We start from the raw sequence: 18,650 nt of genomic DNA on the forward strand, positions 1-18,650 counted from the left end.
AATGCCCACTCTGTGAAGCACTGTCCTGCCGTGGGTACACACTGCACATCGGTCTCACAGTGGCCGAAACCAATCAAAAGGTAGAGTCTTGAGATGCTATCAAAGTGTTAGCAGCACTGCTTACATAATGCGTCACGCAAGCAAGTTCCTACATTTTGAAGTGTGTGCTTTGGTTTAAAACCTTCCAAAATGAAGTCTGACATTAGTGTTATTAAAACCCTTATAGTGAAAATCTTCAATTGACCACAAGCAGTTTATAAGATGCATATAAAATGTGGACTTGAATGTCTTATGCTGAGATTTAAAACTGAAACATACAAAACAAGGACGTGCGTGTGGTCAGTGAGTACTTATTTTCGTGATTGTGAGCGTGTTTTACAATGAGGAGGCGTGCCTTTTGTTGAGAATGTACAGCAAAATATGTTACAAATTGAAATAAAATCAAGTAATGCATTGTTATTGATACTGGCAAGCATTTCATCTGCAAAAGTCCTGACGAATTGTTAAATTACTAGTGTAATGATGACCAGCTTTGAACCAGTCAGTGCACACTCTCAAAGCTGATGGTGAATTTCCCGTTGCTTGGCCCTAGGCTTGCAAATGCATGTGCTGGCTGGGGACAAGGTCACACGTCCACTGGCCAACTTCTAGGGTCATAAGTCTTTAAACAGAAATGAAGAAAAAAAACCCAACAATTCCATCAGGGTGATCACCTGTACCCCTTTTAGTTCTAAAGCAGCTTAGCATCTGTGGAAGAGAGGAATTGTGAATGTGGCCTTTTGATGCATTCAGGAACTTCCATGAAAGGGAGGTGCCCATGTAGGATGCTAAGGCGGGAACGCCGATGCTATTTGATATGGTACTTGTGTGTCCTCTTAGGTTAAACTGGGACAACAATTTGAATTTTCTCTTTTGAGACATATAGGATATTAAAGATAATGACCGAAGACATTTAATTGCAGCCATTTGTAAGGTTCTCCAATAGAGCTGGATATTTAAAAGCATGTGGGTGAAGTCTGGATTTCAAGAACGAGATCTTGAAGTGAAAAAACAACCAACCCTGGGTCCCTCAATGTATCCCTGTTGCCCACACACTTTATTTAAAAGGGTCTTGAAATCATCGGTTTGACAATAACTTTAACACTCACCTCTTGTTGGTCGTTTTGGAAGATGCAGAGAAGCTATGGGAGCTGACAGTCCCACATGGCCAGGTGAAAGGAAAGATACAGCTGTCATGCATAAAGCCGGCTAGGTTCCTCGGGAACAGTGAATGACATAGGCGCCCTACCCCTGAGAAGACGGGGGGGGGGGATCATTTGAGCTGTGGTAGAGGATCAGATCTGAAGTGCCTCCCACTTGACGAAGGTTTTCAGAAGGCAGGAGGGATGAGGTGGGGACTGTAGTTGCCCGTGGGGGCGGGGAGCACAGCCCACAGAAGCGCCAGAGCTCAAAGTGTGCCCAGGGCCTGAGTGTGCAGACGTGTCTCTGGGCTCCTGGACGCTGCAGATGACGCAGCCTTCGTGAACTCACTTTTCCTCCTCCCCCTCCTCCTCCTCCCCCTCCCCCTCCTCCTCCTCCTCCTCCTCCTCCTCCTCCTCCTCCTCCTCCTCCTCAGTGACCTAGTTCACCACGGCCTGAGACAGTAAGCTCTTTGAAGTTAAAATAAGCCGATCTATTCTAGGCTTTTGTAACAGACATTGGGAAATCTCAAGTTCTGTTGAGGTCAAGTGGTTTTCACGTGGCCCCTGATAAGCCCTTGGCTTCTTTTCTTCCCGAGGGCTGGCAGTATAGTTCAGTCACACCTTCGCTGGGCTCAGATGTGAGGTGCCTTAAACCTAATCTGTCTTCAGAGGGTCCCCCGACAGCCAGGGAGGGCTCGAGAGACGCCACTGCTTGCTGGGCGTCTGAATGCTGCCCCAGAGAAAGACATTCATGCCATATGGTGCATGCAGATGGGATCTTGCCACATGGGCTGGATCCAGACTTGCTGATGGAGAGCTCTGCTAAGGGGAGCAAGCTCTAGAACCTTCCATCTTTTCCACCAAGAGAAGAAGAGAGCTGGTTATGCAGTCAGGGCATCACTTCCAGCAGTTTGTGAATTCATCAAAGGCACGTAACTGGTGGCCAAACATTTTCCAGTTTGCCCTCCTCCGGCTTTTGTGTGTTGTAAGCACAGCCCCATGAGTTGCAACCTGGGGAAATGCAGAGGAGGCAGGAAATAGAGACAGGACTCTATATAAATCACGTCCATGGCCCTTATGAAAATCCTTGCTGTCCAGTAAAAATAGAATGTGAGCAGCATAAGTAATTTTAGATTGTCTAGTAGCCACATTAAAAACAAATGTCAAAGGTTGCCTCGAAAAACCTGTAAGGGTCTTGTTTCTGTCAGTTTGCCCCCAAACAAAACAAATTTGTGGTGCTCTAACCAGCACGTCATTCTGGATCCTCCCTGGGAAGAAAATACCTCTTGGCCCATGAATAGATTTGGGGAACTAAGTTAGAGCTTCTCATTCCCTACAAAAAGACTAGCCATGTCTCAGAGAATACCTCACTTAAGCAGCAGTTCCCTGTTTTCCAAATGTATTCCCTCCCAAATTGGGATGAATGATTTGGAGATTCCGAGCGCAAATCATTTATGTAGCTGACTCTCCCATTTCTCTTAACAACCGGTCTGGGTTCTTCCTCTCTCCTCTTTCCCTCCCTTCCTCTCCCCTTGCCACTCTTCTTTTCTTCTCTCTTCTTTCTCCTGTTCTTGGTTTAGTCCAGGGAAGGGCTAACCTGACTTCAGCATTTTTGCTTTTGTAGCATATATAATTAGTCCTGAAGATGGGAAAGCCATGTGGTTTGTAGATTTGGCCAGGTCCACACTGTCTGGAATGTGTGCACTTGAGCATGATCTGTAGACCGTTCCCTCCAGGCTAACTCATTACGTCCAAAGAGCGAAAAAAATGAAGCAAAGTTTTCAAAGCGGGAGTCTCTCTGTTACAACTCAATTGCATTTATTTATTTTTACCAAGTAATTATTTTAAATTTCAACCTCATTTTGGCATGTTTGACATCAAGGCATGTCGTGACTCATGACAGTTTTAAGATAATCATCCAATATATCAGACTTTTTTTCCAGGAAATAAAATCCCTTTATAGAGTTTTTGCCATTACAATCCAGCTCTATGTCTGAGTCACAGATGTGGGTTTACTATCCAGCTGTGCTCAGTAGTATCAGGTCAGTGAATCAAGCTAAGATCTATGATGTCCGCAGAGCATGTTCTTGAAAATTCGACGAAGGTAAATCTGCCACATTCACGTTCTCATCATCTGCTGACATTGAAATTCCAAATTACAATTCAGGAGAAAGAAGTCCACTCAAAGAGCTAGGGGAGGAGGGGGAGAAAGGCTGATGGTATGACCTCCAAATGAAAGATTATTATCCCACTGATGGGATATGAGTTTACCTGGTGTTTGTACCACCTGAGTGTGTGCTCGAGCATGTGCATGCGTCTGATTGAGCCCAGGCACTAAATCCTTGAAAATGATTGTGACACCCTAACCCAACCGTATTCTCCAGCACTCTGCAATGTTTCCTATTTGTTTTAACCTGTAGGAAGAAGGAGGATTTGCAGATGATAGTGCCATTTCTAATCTGCTTTGGGTAAGCCTGACTCTAACATAGATGTCCTCTAGATTATAGCCACAGTTCGACCTCGCCATGTGTAATCTTCATCACTGGTGTTTCCCTTTTAAGCCCTCGCTGTTTGGTTCCTTACCCCCAGACAAGATGCCACCTCTATCCAGAGAAGGGAGCTATCCTGTTTCCTTAATTTTTTTTTAATCATATAATGACAAACTTTAAAGACTTTAAGTAAGAGATTTTACGTTAAATGCTGAAACTGTCAATGAAAGTCACGGTTCCCTCTCAGTAACTGAATATCATAGAGATTGCAGTAATCTTATCATTACCTCATGTAATTACTGCACAGAACTGACTTGGGTATATTTACTGTGCTTGTGTGGATTTCTGTTAGCACTCTAAGAAAACAAACAAATAGGAAGGACTCTCTTGAAAAGAGAACTGAAATTGCAATGAGTAAATTAACATCCTGGTAGAGAAATCTTGTTTTTATCTCTACTCCTCCCCTCCCAGCTCTGATACACCTTTTCTTTTCACCTCTAATCCTCTTGCTTTGCTCTATAGGAACCTGTATATGCTTCTACTTATTCTCCTGCTATACCTGCTGCTCATAAACACCTGTCTTTTGTATCTATTAATCAGGTGAGGAAAAGCCTACACATTTTAAGCCTCATTGCAATTTCTGAGCAGTAGGGAAGAACTTGTTTCATTTGGGGAAGTAACTCCTTTGCTGCATTTCAGTGCGTGTTGTGTTTGTGTGTGTGTGTGTGTGTGTGTAATCCATTCTCATAAATTTAGAGCTAGTCACATCACATCCATGGGTCAGACTTTTAGATAGACTTGATGGCATTCATTCACTGAATGAATCGTGAAATGGGTTTAAGAGGAAAATTTCCCCCTTTTAATGTCCAATCTTCATATCCTAAGGTAAGTCAGGAGCCCAAGGAATACGCCAGAGTGTTCTTGCTCCCGCTTGGGAACAGTGCTATCTTTCTAAGCTTGATAAAGGAAGATGTGGAGATGTGGTGGAGGCAGTTGGGTGTGGATGGGCTGGAGTGGAAGATACAGAAAAGAAGAGGCTATTCAGACAGGAGCTGCTTGCAGTGATTTACTGAGATGAGAAACCACAGACCTCCTGCCCTTTATGCTCTGTCTTCACTGTACCTCATCTGAACCCCACTCCAGAAAGGAGATCTGGCTTGGGCAGAATCATTCCGTTGGTGCATAACACATGATCCTTGTTAAAACTCAGAGTACCAGTGATTGTTTTTTATTACCCTTGGAATGTCCCTGGGGTCAAAATAGCTATGAGAAGTGCCTGCATCCACTTTGTCATGAATCCCAGATGCTAGCCTCTTTCCTTCTGAGGGAACTTAACCTAGTCATTTCCCTCTGAGGGCGTTTGTCTCCTCATCAGAACTGGGACTTTCTTACCTCTAAGATGTCCTCTAACTAAAAATTTCATGACTATACTGTTCCTTTAGGATGAGTGGTGACAAAACAGGTCTTTGAGGAAGACACTGAGACCTTATTTCAAATATGAAACTGACAGAGTCCTATCAGAGCGAGGTGTCTGCTGGGCCCTCCTACCTCACCTTATATCTTCACAGTGGAAACCCCCCTCTTCCTCACTCTCCTGCATTCCTCTGAAGTTAGGAATGCTGATGTGTGAGAGCCCAGCCCCACACAGACATCAGGGTCAGCCCCCAAAAACAGGCTGAAATCTGGAGCAAACCTGCTGTTCTATCACCGAGGGGGTGGGGATAGGTTGTTTCTTCTAAATAGGTCATATTAAACTTGAAAAGAAAAAATATATTATTGAACTGTTTAAATATAAATTATATTTATTATATATATATGCACATACATACATTTTTTAATAAACTTTATTTTTTTAAAGGAGTTTTAGGTTCACAGCAAAATTGAGCCAAAAGTATAGAGATTTCCTGTATATCTTCTGCCCTCCCGCCCACCCCACCCCCACATACACACACACATAGTCTTCCCCACTATCAACATCCCACACCAGAGTGGTACATTTGTTAAACGTGTTGAACCTGCATTGACACATCATTAGTGCCCAATGTCCATATTTACATTTGGGTTCACTCTTGGTGCATAGTCTCTGGATTTTGACAAATGTATAATGACATGTATCCATCATTATAGTATCATATAGACTAGTTTCACTGCCCTAAAAACCCCCTGCACTCCATCTATTTATACCTCCCTCCCTCGAATCCTTGGCAGTTTCTTTATTGTCTCCATGGTTTTGTCTCTTCCAGAAGGTCATATAGTTGGGATCATGCAGCATGTAGCCTTTTCAGATGAGCTTCTTTCACTGTGTCATATGCATTTAAGATGCCTCCGTCTTTTCATGGCTCGATAGCTTCTTTCTTTTTAGTGCTGAATAATATTCTCTCTCTGGTTATACCACAGTTTGTTTGTTTGTTTGTTTGTTTGTTTTAAAAATATGGAACACTTCATGAATCTGCATGTCATTCTTGTGCAAGGGGCCATGCTGATCTTCTCCGTATCATTCCAGTTTTAGTATACGTGCTGCCAAAGGAAGCACGTACCACAGCTGATTTATCCATTTGCTTACCAAAGGGCAACTTGGTTGCTTCCAATTTTTGGCAATTACAAATAAAGTTGCTATAAATATCCATCTGCAGGTTTTTGTGTAGACATTTTCGACTCATTTGGGTATCAAGCAGCACAGTTGCTGGATCATATGTTAAGACTCCTTAGTTTTGTAAGAAACTGCCAAACTGTCTTGCAAAGTGGCTGTACCAAAGTTTGCATTCCCACCAGCAAAAAATAAGAGTGCCTGTTGCTGCATATCCTCACCAACATTTGGTGTTGTCAGTGTTCTGGACTTTGGCTGTTCTAATGGGTGTATAGTGGTATCTCATTGTTGTCTGAATTTGCAGTTCTCTAATGACTTTTGAGGTGGAGCACCTGTTCATATGCTTGTTTGCCACACATATATCTTCTTTGTTGAGATGTCTGTTCAGATCTTTGCCCATTTTTCAGTTGGTTGGTTGTTTTCTTATTGATGAGTTTTAAGAGTTCTTTGTATATTTTGGATAACATTTCTCTATCAGGTGTGTCCTTTGCAAATATTTTCTCAGTCTGTGTCTTGTCTTCTCATTCTCTTGACAGTGCTTTCACAGAGCAAAGGCTTTTTTATTTCAATGAATTTCAGTTTACCAGTTCTTTCTTTCATTAGTGTTGTACCTAAAAAGTCATCATTGAATTCACAGTAATCTAGATTTTTCTTTTATGCTATCTTCTATAAATTTTATAGTTTGACATTTTACATTTAGATTTATGATCCATCTTGAGTTAATTTTTGGGGAGGGTGTAAATTCTGTATCTAGATTTTCTTTTTCCCTCAGGAAGTGGATATCTAGTTGTTCCAGCACCATTTCTTGAAAAGACGTTTTAAGTTCACTGTATTGCTTTGGACCTTTCAAAGTTAGTTGAGTATATTTGTATGAGTGTATTTCTAGGGTCTCTATTCTGTTCTATTGATCTACTGATCTGTTTTTGTTTTTTTTTCCTCAGTAATACCACACTGTCTTGATTATTATAGCTTTATAGTAAGTCTTAAAGTCGGATAGTGTCAGTCCTCCAATTTCGTTCTTCTCCTTTGTTATTGTGTTGGCTGTTCTGAGTCTTTCCCCCTCTCCATATAAACTTTAGAATTAGTTCATCAGTATCCACAAAGTAATTTGCTGAGATTTTGATTGAAATTGCACCAGATCTGTAGATCAAGTTGGAAAGAACTGGCATCTTGACAATACTGTAGCTTCCAATCCATGAACATGGAATATCTCTCCATGCATTTTTAAGTTTAAAGAAAAATACCACGTACAGTAAGAGGTAGTTTATGTTCCATCACTTCAGAATTAAAATAGCCTTAAAATTCTGTATTTTTATATCTTGACAACTTTCTCAGATAAACATTTTATATACCAGACTTTGTAGCACTACCTCATCAGTGTCCTTGAAGACTTCTTACCTCCCACAGACCTGGTATCTGTGTTCACTAATGCAGAGGCTCAGAAAAGAAAACAGAGCATTACAACAGCATACATGTTCTGTCTAAATGGACCGTTTGTCCCTTTGTTGGGCTTTCACGTGCATTTCCTTCTTCCTCACATGCCTCACAACTGTACCAGAAGAAGATTTCCCTGTATCCCTCTCCCTTCATCTGAGTTGCTGGTAGATGGTGGCAAGACCATGGTTAGTTGGAGGTCTAAGCCTAGTTGGGATCTTTCTCCATGTTTTGTTCAAGCCATTGAAGGCTGTGTGTGCTGACAAGGGACTGAAATCACTGAAGGAGGGGGCGAAGCCACAATTCTTTAACAGTACACAGAATTCTAAAAAAAAAAAAAAAAAGTAAGTAGTACTGATTTGTCACTTTATTTCTACTACTTAATCTGTGTTCTTATAATTTCTTTAGTTTAACTAGATGTGAATAAGATAAAAATTTAAAAACCAGATCACAGTATTTTCTATCCATGAAGCTCTCCAGTTGTGGAAGAATTTTACCCTTAAATCTGTACTAATCCTAGGAAAACATGTTAGATTTGCTCACTCTTCTTGTATCACCTCTCTGTGTCAGCAACATGTGGGAAGAGTTGCAGTATGCATTCTCAGTAGGTATACAGAAGCAAACCCATCAGTAATGATGCAGTGACATGAAAACATTCTTGCAGATTGATCCTTTGCCTAACTTCAAACTGTGTCCTACCAAGTCCCTGCCATCCCTAAGACCTGCCTTCCTTCCCAGCTGTCCAGCTGTTTTCACTTGTTTCACTGCCTCACTGCCTTCTACACACACACACACACACACACGCACATGCACACACACGCACACAGGTACACGCAGATGCTTATTCCTTCCCCTCACTGTTTCCATCTCTCTGTACCACATTCATGGGATCTGCATTTGAAAGAATGGAGGACAGATGGAGTAGGGCCTCTATTCATATTCTGTCCCAACTCTCTTACCATTCCAGTCAATCCTAAATATCATCAGCTAAACCTAGACAAGCCTGGAAAATGGCACAATACTTATTATAATATATACCACGTCCTTCTCTAAACAAGGAAAGAAAAACTTAGAAGGGAAAAACAAGACAAGACAATAATGAAATGGAAAGCTAAAAAAAAGTCAATGGACAAAGATGTGTGTCTTGTTCTCACATTTTGAATTCAAAAGTTTAATAGCAGCTTGTGAGAAATTGTATTAATCTTCTCAGGGGATATATAAGCTGTATATTTCTTACCCCACTAGAGAGCCATCTGAAGTCAGATGACAAAGATTGGGCAAACTACTGGAAGCTTCTAATAGCTGTATCATTCCTGGGCTCGTAGCTTCCATGTTCCTGCAGGAGCTCCCGGGGAATCTGAGTGCTTTGGGAAATGGAGTTGTGGATTCGGGGATGCCATTTTTTTGAGTCATGAACCACACCCCGCCACCACACCTGGGACTTTGGAGATGTGTTACCAAGTTCAGCAGAACTAATGATGTCTGGATCTTTGGAGAAGAAAACTTTCTTGGCACTTCAGATATTTTTTCAAAATGTTTTAAGCCAAGTGCTACACTGATTTGATTAAAATTCACTCCCGAAACTTCATTTTCAAAGAAAATGTATTATCTTTTTTTGAATTTTGATGAGGTCTTCCTGGCAAGTCAACCTCAGAGTTTATTTAATAAGAGTATTTGATTCAGAGAATTACTTGGAATTAGGGTCATCTCACCAGTCGTAAGTGGAAAAGTGAAGGAAAAGGGTTTTTAACTTTGGGATAATATTTTATTTTGATAAAATTTAAAACTTACCAAAAAAGGGCCAATGATAGGGCTCTCTCATATACCCTTTACCAAAGCCACCAACTGTTAGCATTCACTCGCCGCCCCCACCCCGTCTCCTCTCTTCCCTCCAACGCATCCCCTGCCACTGCTGCTGACTTCCCTCTTCCCCTTCTGTCTTGTATACACATACATGATATACATGGTTGGGGCTACCCTAACAGAACGCCATAGACTGAGTGGCTTATAAACAACAGAAATTGATTTCTCACAGTTCCGGAGGCTGAAAGTTCAAGATCAGGGTGCCAGTATATTCTGTGTCTGGTGAGAGCCTGCTTGCTCTTTGTTGATGCTCCCTGCATCCTCACATGGTGGGACGAGCAGGGGAGCCTTCTGGGGTGTCCTTTATAAGGGTGTTACTCCTCTTCAGGAGGGCTCCACCTCCCTGACCTAACACCTCCCAAAGGCCTCACCTCGGGTGCCTGGGTGGCTCAGTTGGTTGAGCGACTGCCTTCGGCTCAGGTCATGATCCTGGAGTCCCGGGATCGAGTCCCGCATCGGGCTCCCTGCTCGGCGGGGAGCCTGCTTCTCCCTCTAACCCTACCCCCTCTTGCGCTCTCTCTCTCACTCTCTCTCTCTCAAATAAATAAATAAAATCTTTAAAAAAAAAAAAAAAGGCCTCACCTCCTAAGACATCACACTGGGGATGAGGTTTCAACGTACGTAATTTGGGGCACACAAACATTTGGTCAAGCTCACTTCCGTAACCACGATACAGTGATGAAGATGAGGCAATGGAACACTGATGCAGTGTTTAGTCCATAGCCCATTTCCAGCTGTGTCTGTTCCCCTCCAGTCCCTTCTAGCCCCCACTGTCCCTTCAGGAAAAGAGTTTTTAACCTAATTTAAATTACCAAACATCTCAAAGGATTCATGCACTAGATGATGGAGAAGTCCATGTTCATGGCTTAACCCAAATGTGGCCCATGCAGATATGTTTTATGCCCATCTCTCCGGGAAAGGAAAGAAAAAGCCCTCTCCTGTATCACCTTCCATCATTCCAGTGCTTTAGGAAGATGAACTCTGCCAATCTCTACTTTCTTGCTGAATGAATCTAGAAGAGTTTTCTTCTGTTGGTCAGTTAAGGGAAGTCAGTTGGATGGACTTCCCCTCAGGGCTCTCCTGGTTTTCTGACTTTGGTCAGTGGAAGGTCTATGATTACGTGGACCTTTGTTGCTTCTTATCCAAGGAAAAACTCCTAACAAGGGAAGAAGAGCTGGGGAACCTGCCAGAAGAGGTTAAGGCAAGCCCCAGCAGGAACGGCCCACCTCAGGTCTGAGAAGGGGCTGAGGTTAAAGCCAAAGCACAGAGCCAGGAGGCCACACCAGCTTTAGGGCCCCTGTCATAGAAGCAACCTTGCGGTGGGCAGCGGAGCGAGCGAGGGAAGTTCCTTCTGCTCTGGGGAGGAGGCTTTTCCTCTCTTCCTTCTTCAGCGCTCGCCCCCATAGCACCTGGCCCTGCCTCTCTTCCTGTTCCATGCTCCCTGCCACTTGATAAATTTTAAATTTTATCAAAATAAAAAATTATCAAAAAATTAAAAAGCCCCTTTCTTTCATTTTCCCCTCATGATTTGTGCCTAATTTGACCCTAATTCCAAGGAACTCTGAGAGGGGTTGGTAATGAGAGGAGGGACAGCATGGAGGAGGAGGGAAAGCAAACTCTGTCCTACCAGCGTTGAGGGCCTCCCGCCCTGGTGTCGCCCGCCACGTCATCCACACTCTATCCCTGGCACGCCCCTTCCCCTCCACTGCACTCCATCCTCCACCTCTTCCTGCACCTCCTCCTCTCACCTCAGCCCAGTCCCGTCCTCGCTCCTCCCCTCTCCTCCCCTCACTCAGTCCCCAAAGCCTCTTCCTCCCAGGCCAAATGAGTTCACCAAGGCCTTGGAAACTGAAGAGGCAGGTATCTCCAGAACCCCTTTAGAAGCTTCTGAAAGCAGTTTTTAGGTAGAGATGTTAGTCTGTATGTAGGTTACGTCCATAGCACGATTCATCCTCAGTGTCAGACACACTGTGACCCAGACGCCCCTTTCGGGGGCTGACCTGCTTCCCTAACTGCCCACGTAACAGAGTTGTCTGGGAGAAAGCATGCTGATTTCCAGAAAACCTTCTTGTAGCACACTTTATTCCTATACTCAGCTTTCTGTCTTTTATACTTGACCGTGGTCCTCGTGAACGGACATGGATAAGATTTTCTGGATTGACCATGTCTTTTGTGAGAATAGATGGATAAAATTTCCTAATCAGCTGAGTTTAGCTATCTCAGTAAATTGAGCAACTTTAAATTGATGGCATGAAGAGAGTCTCTATTTTTGTTTATTTGTACAAAGTATCATTTTGGTGTTCCAGTATTCCAAACGAATGAGTGAAAAAAAAAAATCAAAGTTTTAACCTAAAGTTTCAGTGTTGTTGATGGTGATCTCTCACCCAAGCTGGAAGTTAGGATGCCAAACCTATCTCAGCTAGAACGGTTACGGACATTTTTGGACAGTGTAGCGCTCCTGTTTGTTTGCCTGCTCTTTGGCTCACAGAATGCTGCATGCTGAAATTCACAGCTCTGTCCTTTCCCTGTCCCGTTTTCTCCTTGGCACACTTCGTAAGCAGCGGGTCACAGAAAGTCGAGAGAGCCAGATGACTATTGAAGAGAGGAAGCACCTCATCACTGTAAGAGAAGAAGCCTGGAAGACAAAAGGCAAAGGAGCGGCCAACGACTCCACCCAGTTTACAGTGGCTGGCAGAATGGTGAAGAAAGGTCAGAATGTGTGTGTGTGCGTGCATGGGTGCGTGGGAACAGGTGTGCGTGCGGGGGGGTGGGGGGGCACACGCTCTGTTGCCCATGGAGGGGAGGGTGGCACATGATAACTCAATTTAAAAAATCAAGCCATGGTCTTTTTTAGTTTTTACTCTTATTGAAGTTGTGTAAACGTTTTCTGGCTAGATTTTGTGAGCTATTCCTACTGAAAACCTTTTCTTCCTATTAGCATCATCTTTATGTAGGAAGTATAATTCAGTTAGACACATTTCAAAATTTAGCCATTTGAAAGTTGAGCGCAGGTTTCAAAAAGCAATTGCAAATCATCTAACAAATCTTAGTCCTTTCCCATAATTGCTTTTAAATTATTTTCATTTTCTTGCCATCTGGCAATCAGTTAACCCAAATAAGCCTTTGTCAATGAAGAACGAGTTTATGTCTTCTCTTTTTTAGAGTAATTTCTAGGTCCCTTTCCATCAAACCAGAGTTCACCGGCTTGCAAAGCCCTAGTTTCTGATCTGTTTTAATAGGTGTTTAAAAGATGTATGCCATTCTGAGGAAGTGGGATTCCCTGCAGACGGTCACTTCTTTGCCGCTGAGCTCTTAGAATTGATTTGAAACCAGTATTGAAAGATTTATGAAATTGACCGATGCGTCACATGGTCAGTGAAGTCCCTTTATGCCTCACGTGATCAGTAAATCTGTGAGGCTCCCTATCTGGTGGGAAATGGTTAAAATCTGGGGTCCCTTCATCACCTATCTGCATATACCTTCATTTTCTAAGGTATTGTTTAAAAACAAATTTCCTGACTTGGTGATAAAAGCACTCACACGCACTTAGAGCTAACGTATGTTGTCATCACCTTTCTCAGTTCATGCTTCTCTTTTCTGGAAACCTTTCAGAATCCTCACTTATAAATAGTGCCTAACTCATTGTAGGTGCATAATAAATATTTGCAGAAGGAAGGGCAGGGAAACCCTGAATTGTGATTAACTCAAATCTTGGTGGAAGAAAACAGAAGACAGTTTGCTCCTACCGAACGAGGTAGTCATTGCGTATTTTCTTCATCAGATCACAGACCTGTATACTCATGTTAAACGACTTTGGCCTGAGCCCCATCCCTGTGTTAACAAAAGCAGACCCTGAGGCCCATGCTGGTTAAGAACTCAAGCTGGGAACTTGAACCAGAGTTCCGATCTTCCAACTTTTAGCCTGGACTTTCATCCCGATAACTTTTTACTTTGGTTTCTTTCTTCCTCTTCCAACTTAAAAATTACCATTTATTTGTAAGCAGGCCCTTATTACCAAATACACTGCCCTTGTGCATAGTGATGTCAGAGGAAGTGGATTTGCTCTCATGCCAGTTTGGAGAACAAGGTTAGAGAAGTTCTTATCCCTTAGCGTAGGAGTTTGCTTTCACATTTCTTTTTTTTTTTTTTAAGATTTTATTTATTTATTTGACAGAGAGAGACACAGCGAGAGAGGCAAGCAGGGGGAGTGGGAGAGGGAGAAGCAGGCCTCCCATGGAGCAGGGAGCCCGATGCGGGGCTCGATCCCAGGACCCTGGGATCATGACCTGAGCCGAAGGCAGACACTTAATGACTGAGCTACCCAGGCACCCCTGCTTTCACATTTCTTGAACAAATCCAGGATCTTTATTTAACAGGTGCTCTATGGCTTGCTCAGGAAATAATTTTCTTGTACTTTTAATCTAATGAAAAAGCTGTATCCTGTTTTTCTAATATTTTTTACCACTTGCTGAGTTACATGTTTCACTGGAATCGTCAGCTCCTTCTGATTTGCAGTCATTTGGCATCCAGGTGCTACACTCACAAACTGCAGAATCAAGTAGCCCCTTTGCCACAGCCACAGAGACTTCTCAGCTCAGCGGGTTGTGACATATCAGTGAGTTGCTGAGAGGTGTGCTGTACCCTGATTTTCATTCCCTCCCTCCAGAAGACTCTATTCTCCCCTCGCTTCGTTAAGACGTTTTGATGTTCCTAGACTGTACCTAACAATTGGTACTCTAGTTCCTGTGGTATCCTATGATTCTCTGAAAGGAAAGTGCTCAAAATACGCCTTTGAATAAGAGAGCTATGAAAATGTCTCTGAAGAGACATAACCAGGTGACTGGTTATTGCAGGTAGAATCACTGAGAAGAGGTATGGGGAGTGTTTTGTTTAACAGTGTCCCATCATTTAAATTTATATGCCCTCCCCCATTAGGGAGAAACCCTTGCCTATAGTTGGGAAGGGGATGTCCCACCTGCGGGAGCTCTTGCGGGTGTTGCCGCCTGAAGGGGCAGCAGGGGGCGCTCCGACGGTCCGGAGGGCCGGTTCCCCGAGCTCTACCTCCTTTTAGTAGGTGATGATTTACGGTACCTGTACTGCCTGTGATACCAAATTTTACTTTATTATCTTCCAAGAAAGTTTGCTTTCTCACCGATAGAAACCTTTTGTGGGTTTGGTAACTGAAATAAATGCTTTAATTTTTATAGACATCATCAGGCAAATATATGTACCTATTAAGAAATACTTCCAGAATATCACCTAAAACTGAAGTTTTAAACCACATTTCAATATTTTTCTTTAAAAGTTTTATGCTATTATACATCCCTCTCCAGCTAACGGAAGGAGCAGAGCGATTCATTCATTTATTTTTCCTAGTGAGCGATAGTGAGTTACATGTTCTGCAAATGCTGTTCTTTGAGGGATATGCTTAAAGTGGCAATGTCATCTAATGATTTCACATCTATTACAAATGAATACAAAGAACATTAACATCTCATCTTGTTCTTTGTAAATGCACTAAACACTTTTCTTTGCAATCCCTTCTACGTAGGTGAGGGAAAAAGTACTCATCTTTGTCTTTATTAAGGTTTCTTGTTCCAACCAGATATCCTCTCTATGCTGGAATGCCTTTCTTTCATGTGTCCCTAACCTTTATACTTTTAAAAGATTCCCCCCCCCACACACCCCCCCCGCTTCTTGTTAAATGTATGTGAAAGCATATTGCTAGTTCCCAGCCACACCTGAGATGGATACAACCCTTCAGCAATCATAGATCAATTTAACTATATCCTCTTTTTTGTCTTTCTTCTAAAAGGTTAGTACTCCTTAGGCTGTTACTCAATAAAATCACACTCTGCTTGGGGCACCTGGGTGGTTCAGTCATTAAGTATCTGCCTTTGGCTCGGGTCATGATCCCAGGGTCCTGGGATCGAGCTCCGCATCGGGCTCCCTGCTCAGCGGGAAACCTGCTACTCCCTCTTCCACTCCCCCTGCTTCTGTTCCCTCTCTCGCTGTCTCTCGCTGTCAAATAAATAAATAAAATCTTAAAAATGATCACACTCTGCTTGATGTCCCCAAAGGCCAAACTGCCCCCACCTTGTCTCAGCCTGCAGGAGGACCCCAATGCCAGGGGCCACTTGGCAGCTGGTGTGACACGGCCCATTCTCCACTTCCTCTGTGGGATGTGGTGCAAAATACTTTCTCTTGACCTGCCTCCACCACCCTAAAGGGCCTTCAGGACTCACAACTCCATGTGTTTAAGTATATTCTGATGCCTTACACACTCTTCTATTCCATTTACGTGTTATGGGCACGTTTCCTCACCTGTCTTCATTGTTCATTTTGGAGTGGCAGCTTCACTGCCATTTCAGCTACTGTAGTCCTTAGAAACTACAAAACTGTGTCTACATCTGCAGTTGTCCTACCTAGCCACAATACCTGCCGGATGTACGTCATGTGCACACGCATGCATGTGTGTAAAGTCTATACGTTGTAAGGTCTACGTTGGGACTGATGGAGATCCAGCAGGGTCCTGGGAATTTCCAGAAATGATCCTGAGATACTAACTAGCTTCTTTGATGTTCTGCAGGTTTGGCATCACCCACAGCCATAACTCCAGTAGCGTCTCCTATTTGCAGTAAAACAAGGGGCACTACACCAGTTTCTAAACCCTTGGAAGGTAAGTCACCGAGGCACCTGATATGCCCGTGGGTCTAAGACCAGAAGAGTCCCCGTGACACCCTCTCATGGATGGTTCCCGCTTGCCTAGATATTGAAGCCAGACCAGACATGCAGCTGGAATCGGACCTGAAGCTGGACAGGCTGGAAACCTTCCTAAGAAGGCTGAATAACAAAGGTACATACCAGAAGCCAGAGGGAAGCTTCGGTCCTTGTGCTTGTAGCTCACTGGGATTCGTATTTCAATGAGGAGCTAAAGAAACCTAAAAAGAAAACCCTGCTTCTCTCGCAAAAGTCTCTAAATCACAATTCTGATTGCTTTTTCTCCACTAAATTGTCTTCTTTCTCTTTGACTTCACTGATTTATAGTGAAAGCATTACCTTTGTTATCATTTTTAAAAGGAAGTCAGGAATGATTGGATTACCCAGGTCTGATTCACTTCATACTGTACTAGACTGGGGACCTCCAGTAAGGTTGGTTCTTGAGTCTCAGTCCCTGGGATGTCACCCAATCAGGACTGAGAACCCAGTAATTTTGCTTTTATACTTGAAAGCAGGTATTACACAAAATCGATGTGATCTCGCGCCCGATGAAATTTAAAATTGTATATGTCAGTTTCTTTTTCTTTTAAGATTTTTTTTATTTATTTGTTTGAGATAGAGAGTGAGAGAGAGAGCATGAGCCAGGGGGCAGAGGGAGAGGGAGAAGCAGGGTCCCCACTGAGCAGGGAGCCCGACGCAGGGCTCAATCCCAGGACCCCAAGATCAAGACCTGAGCCACCCAGGCACCCCTATCTGTCAGTTTCTAATAAGGTAGCAGATGATGTATTGCAAGTGATTTCTGAATAAATGTTGAAATAAACATTTCAGTACAAAAGTCCATGAAGTATACAAAGTAAAGGAATAATATGCAGAACTAGCGTCATCTCTTAATAAAAATGTCCAGTACTTGAGGGGTGCCTGGGTGGCTCAGACTCTTGATTTTGGCTCAGGTCATGATCTTATGGTCATGAGATTGAGCCCTGACAACAGGCTTCGTGCTCAGTGCAGAGTCTGCTTGAGGATTCTCTCCCTCTCTCTCTGCCCTTACCCCCCACTTGCATGCATGCTCGCTCTTTCTCTCTCAAAATAAATAAATAAATCTTTAAAAAAAAATGTCCAGTACTTGAAACCAATCGAATACTAAGCACTGGGAGTCGCTACTGTTGACAGTGACCTCCTAATAGCTTGGGGATAATGTAGACGACCACTTTATACCAGGAACATGAAAGTGTAATATAATAACGAAACTGGCAAGGCAAGGAATTCAAACAACTCGAAGCTCATTGCATATATGGAACGGTGATCTAGCTCAGCAGGTCAGGAAACTAATCCAGCTCTCTACCTGTTTTCGTTAATGAAGTTTGTTTGGAACGAGGTCATGCTCACTTGTTAATGTGTTGCGAAGAGTCACTTCTGCACAGTAGCAGGGGTGAGTGCTTGCCACACAGGCCATATAGCCTCCCAAGCACAGCCTATGGTGTTTACTATGTGACCCTTTCTAGAAAAAGTTTTTACCGATTTCTGATCTAGAATGAGGCTGAGGCCATTTCCACCTCCAGTAGTTCAGAAATGCTCGGTGGGCTTTCATGGCCTCCTTCTCTCCTACCACCTGCGTGGTGCAAGCTTTTTGAAGATGGGCAGTCCTTCCGGGAGAAGTCAAGGAAGGCCCAGGAAGCATCCGTGGGACCCTGGGCCTCACTGTCATGTTCTCTCCACTTCTGGAATGTAGGGGGAAATAAATTTGAAGATATTGTGTAGTTGGTGTCGTGTTTGGACACAAATCCGATGTCATGTATTCTCTTCATCTGTTGGTAGTTGGTGGGATGCAGGAGACCGTACTCACGGTCACTGGTAAATCTGTGAAAGAGGTGATGAAGCTGGACGATGACGAGACCTTTGCCAGATTTTACCGCAGCATGGATGACACTGTGCCTCGAAGCCCCGTGGAGCTGGACGAGGATTTCGATGTCATTTTCGATCCTTATGCCCCTAAGTGAGTTATTTCAGTTTCCATCTTTCACCACTGAGAATGGCTGGTTCCTTCGTCAGCCTTCACACGGTACCTCTATGAGGATCTTCTCTCGCTGTCACCGCCTTCTGCCGTAGACCTTCCTTACAGACACATGATTATTCTCTAGAGCCAGACACATGAGGTAGATGAAACACATGCGCTCCAGAACAGATGTGCGCTCGGGCAGAATGTCGGTGAACACAGCGTGTGCCACGGATGTTTGCCCTGGTCCATAAAAGTAATGTCACTGGATTGTTCACATAACTGAATATTGTCTTGCAGATTTTTAGATGAACATAAATTTAGCGAGAGGTCTCTATACTGTCTTTCATTTGACATGTTGAACTCTTACTCGTAACTTTGAA

At 43.3% G+C, this 18,650-nt stretch overlaps 1 protein-coding gene and 1 non-coding gene across 15 annotated transcripts in view; one reads left to right on the forward strand and one right to left on the reverse strand.

The window, feature by feature from the left end:
- Nucleotides 1-18,650, forward strand: part of SVIL (supervillin) — a 228,871-nt gene that overhangs the window by 182,357 nt on the left and 27,864 nt on the right. For 8 of the 14 annotated variants that reach the window (XM_064591887.1, XM_054507300.2, XM_064591886.1 and 5 more), the window contains 6 exons: nucleotides 3,602-3,649; nucleotides 4,193-4,270; nucleotides 12,116-12,263; nucleotides 16,144-16,233; nucleotides 16,324-16,410; nucleotides 18,090-18,267. In XM_064591887.1, the coding sequence (XP_064447957.1) occupies nucleotides 3,602-3,649; nucleotides 4,193-4,270; nucleotides 12,116-12,263; nucleotides 16,144-16,233; nucleotides 16,324-16,410; nucleotides 18,090-18,267 (629 nt within the window). The remainder of the gene's footprint in view (nucleotides 1-3,601; nucleotides 3,650-4,192; nucleotides 4,271-12,115; nucleotides 12,264-16,143; nucleotides 16,234-16,323; nucleotides 16,411-18,089; nucleotides 18,268-18,650) is intronic. The other 6 variants (XM_054507298.2, XM_054507299.2, XM_064591888.1 and 3 more) reach the window with 2 other exon arrangements.
- Nucleotides 6,096-6,203, reverse strand: LOC123845067 (U6 spliceosomal RNA). Its single transcript, XR_006790914.1, has one exon. It is a non-coding gene; the product is annotated as a U6 spliceosomal RNA (small nuclear RNA).

The sequence above is a fragment of the Mirounga angustirostris genome, unplaced genomic scaffold, assembly GCF_029215605.1.
Source record: "Mirounga angustirostris isolate CCGP_5_RB_7025 unplaced genomic scaffold, mMirAng1.0.hap1 SCAF_5, whole genome shotgun sequence".
Classification (NCBI taxonomy): domain Eukaryota; kingdom Metazoa; phylum Chordata; class Mammalia; order Carnivora; family Phocidae; genus Mirounga; species Mirounga angustirostris.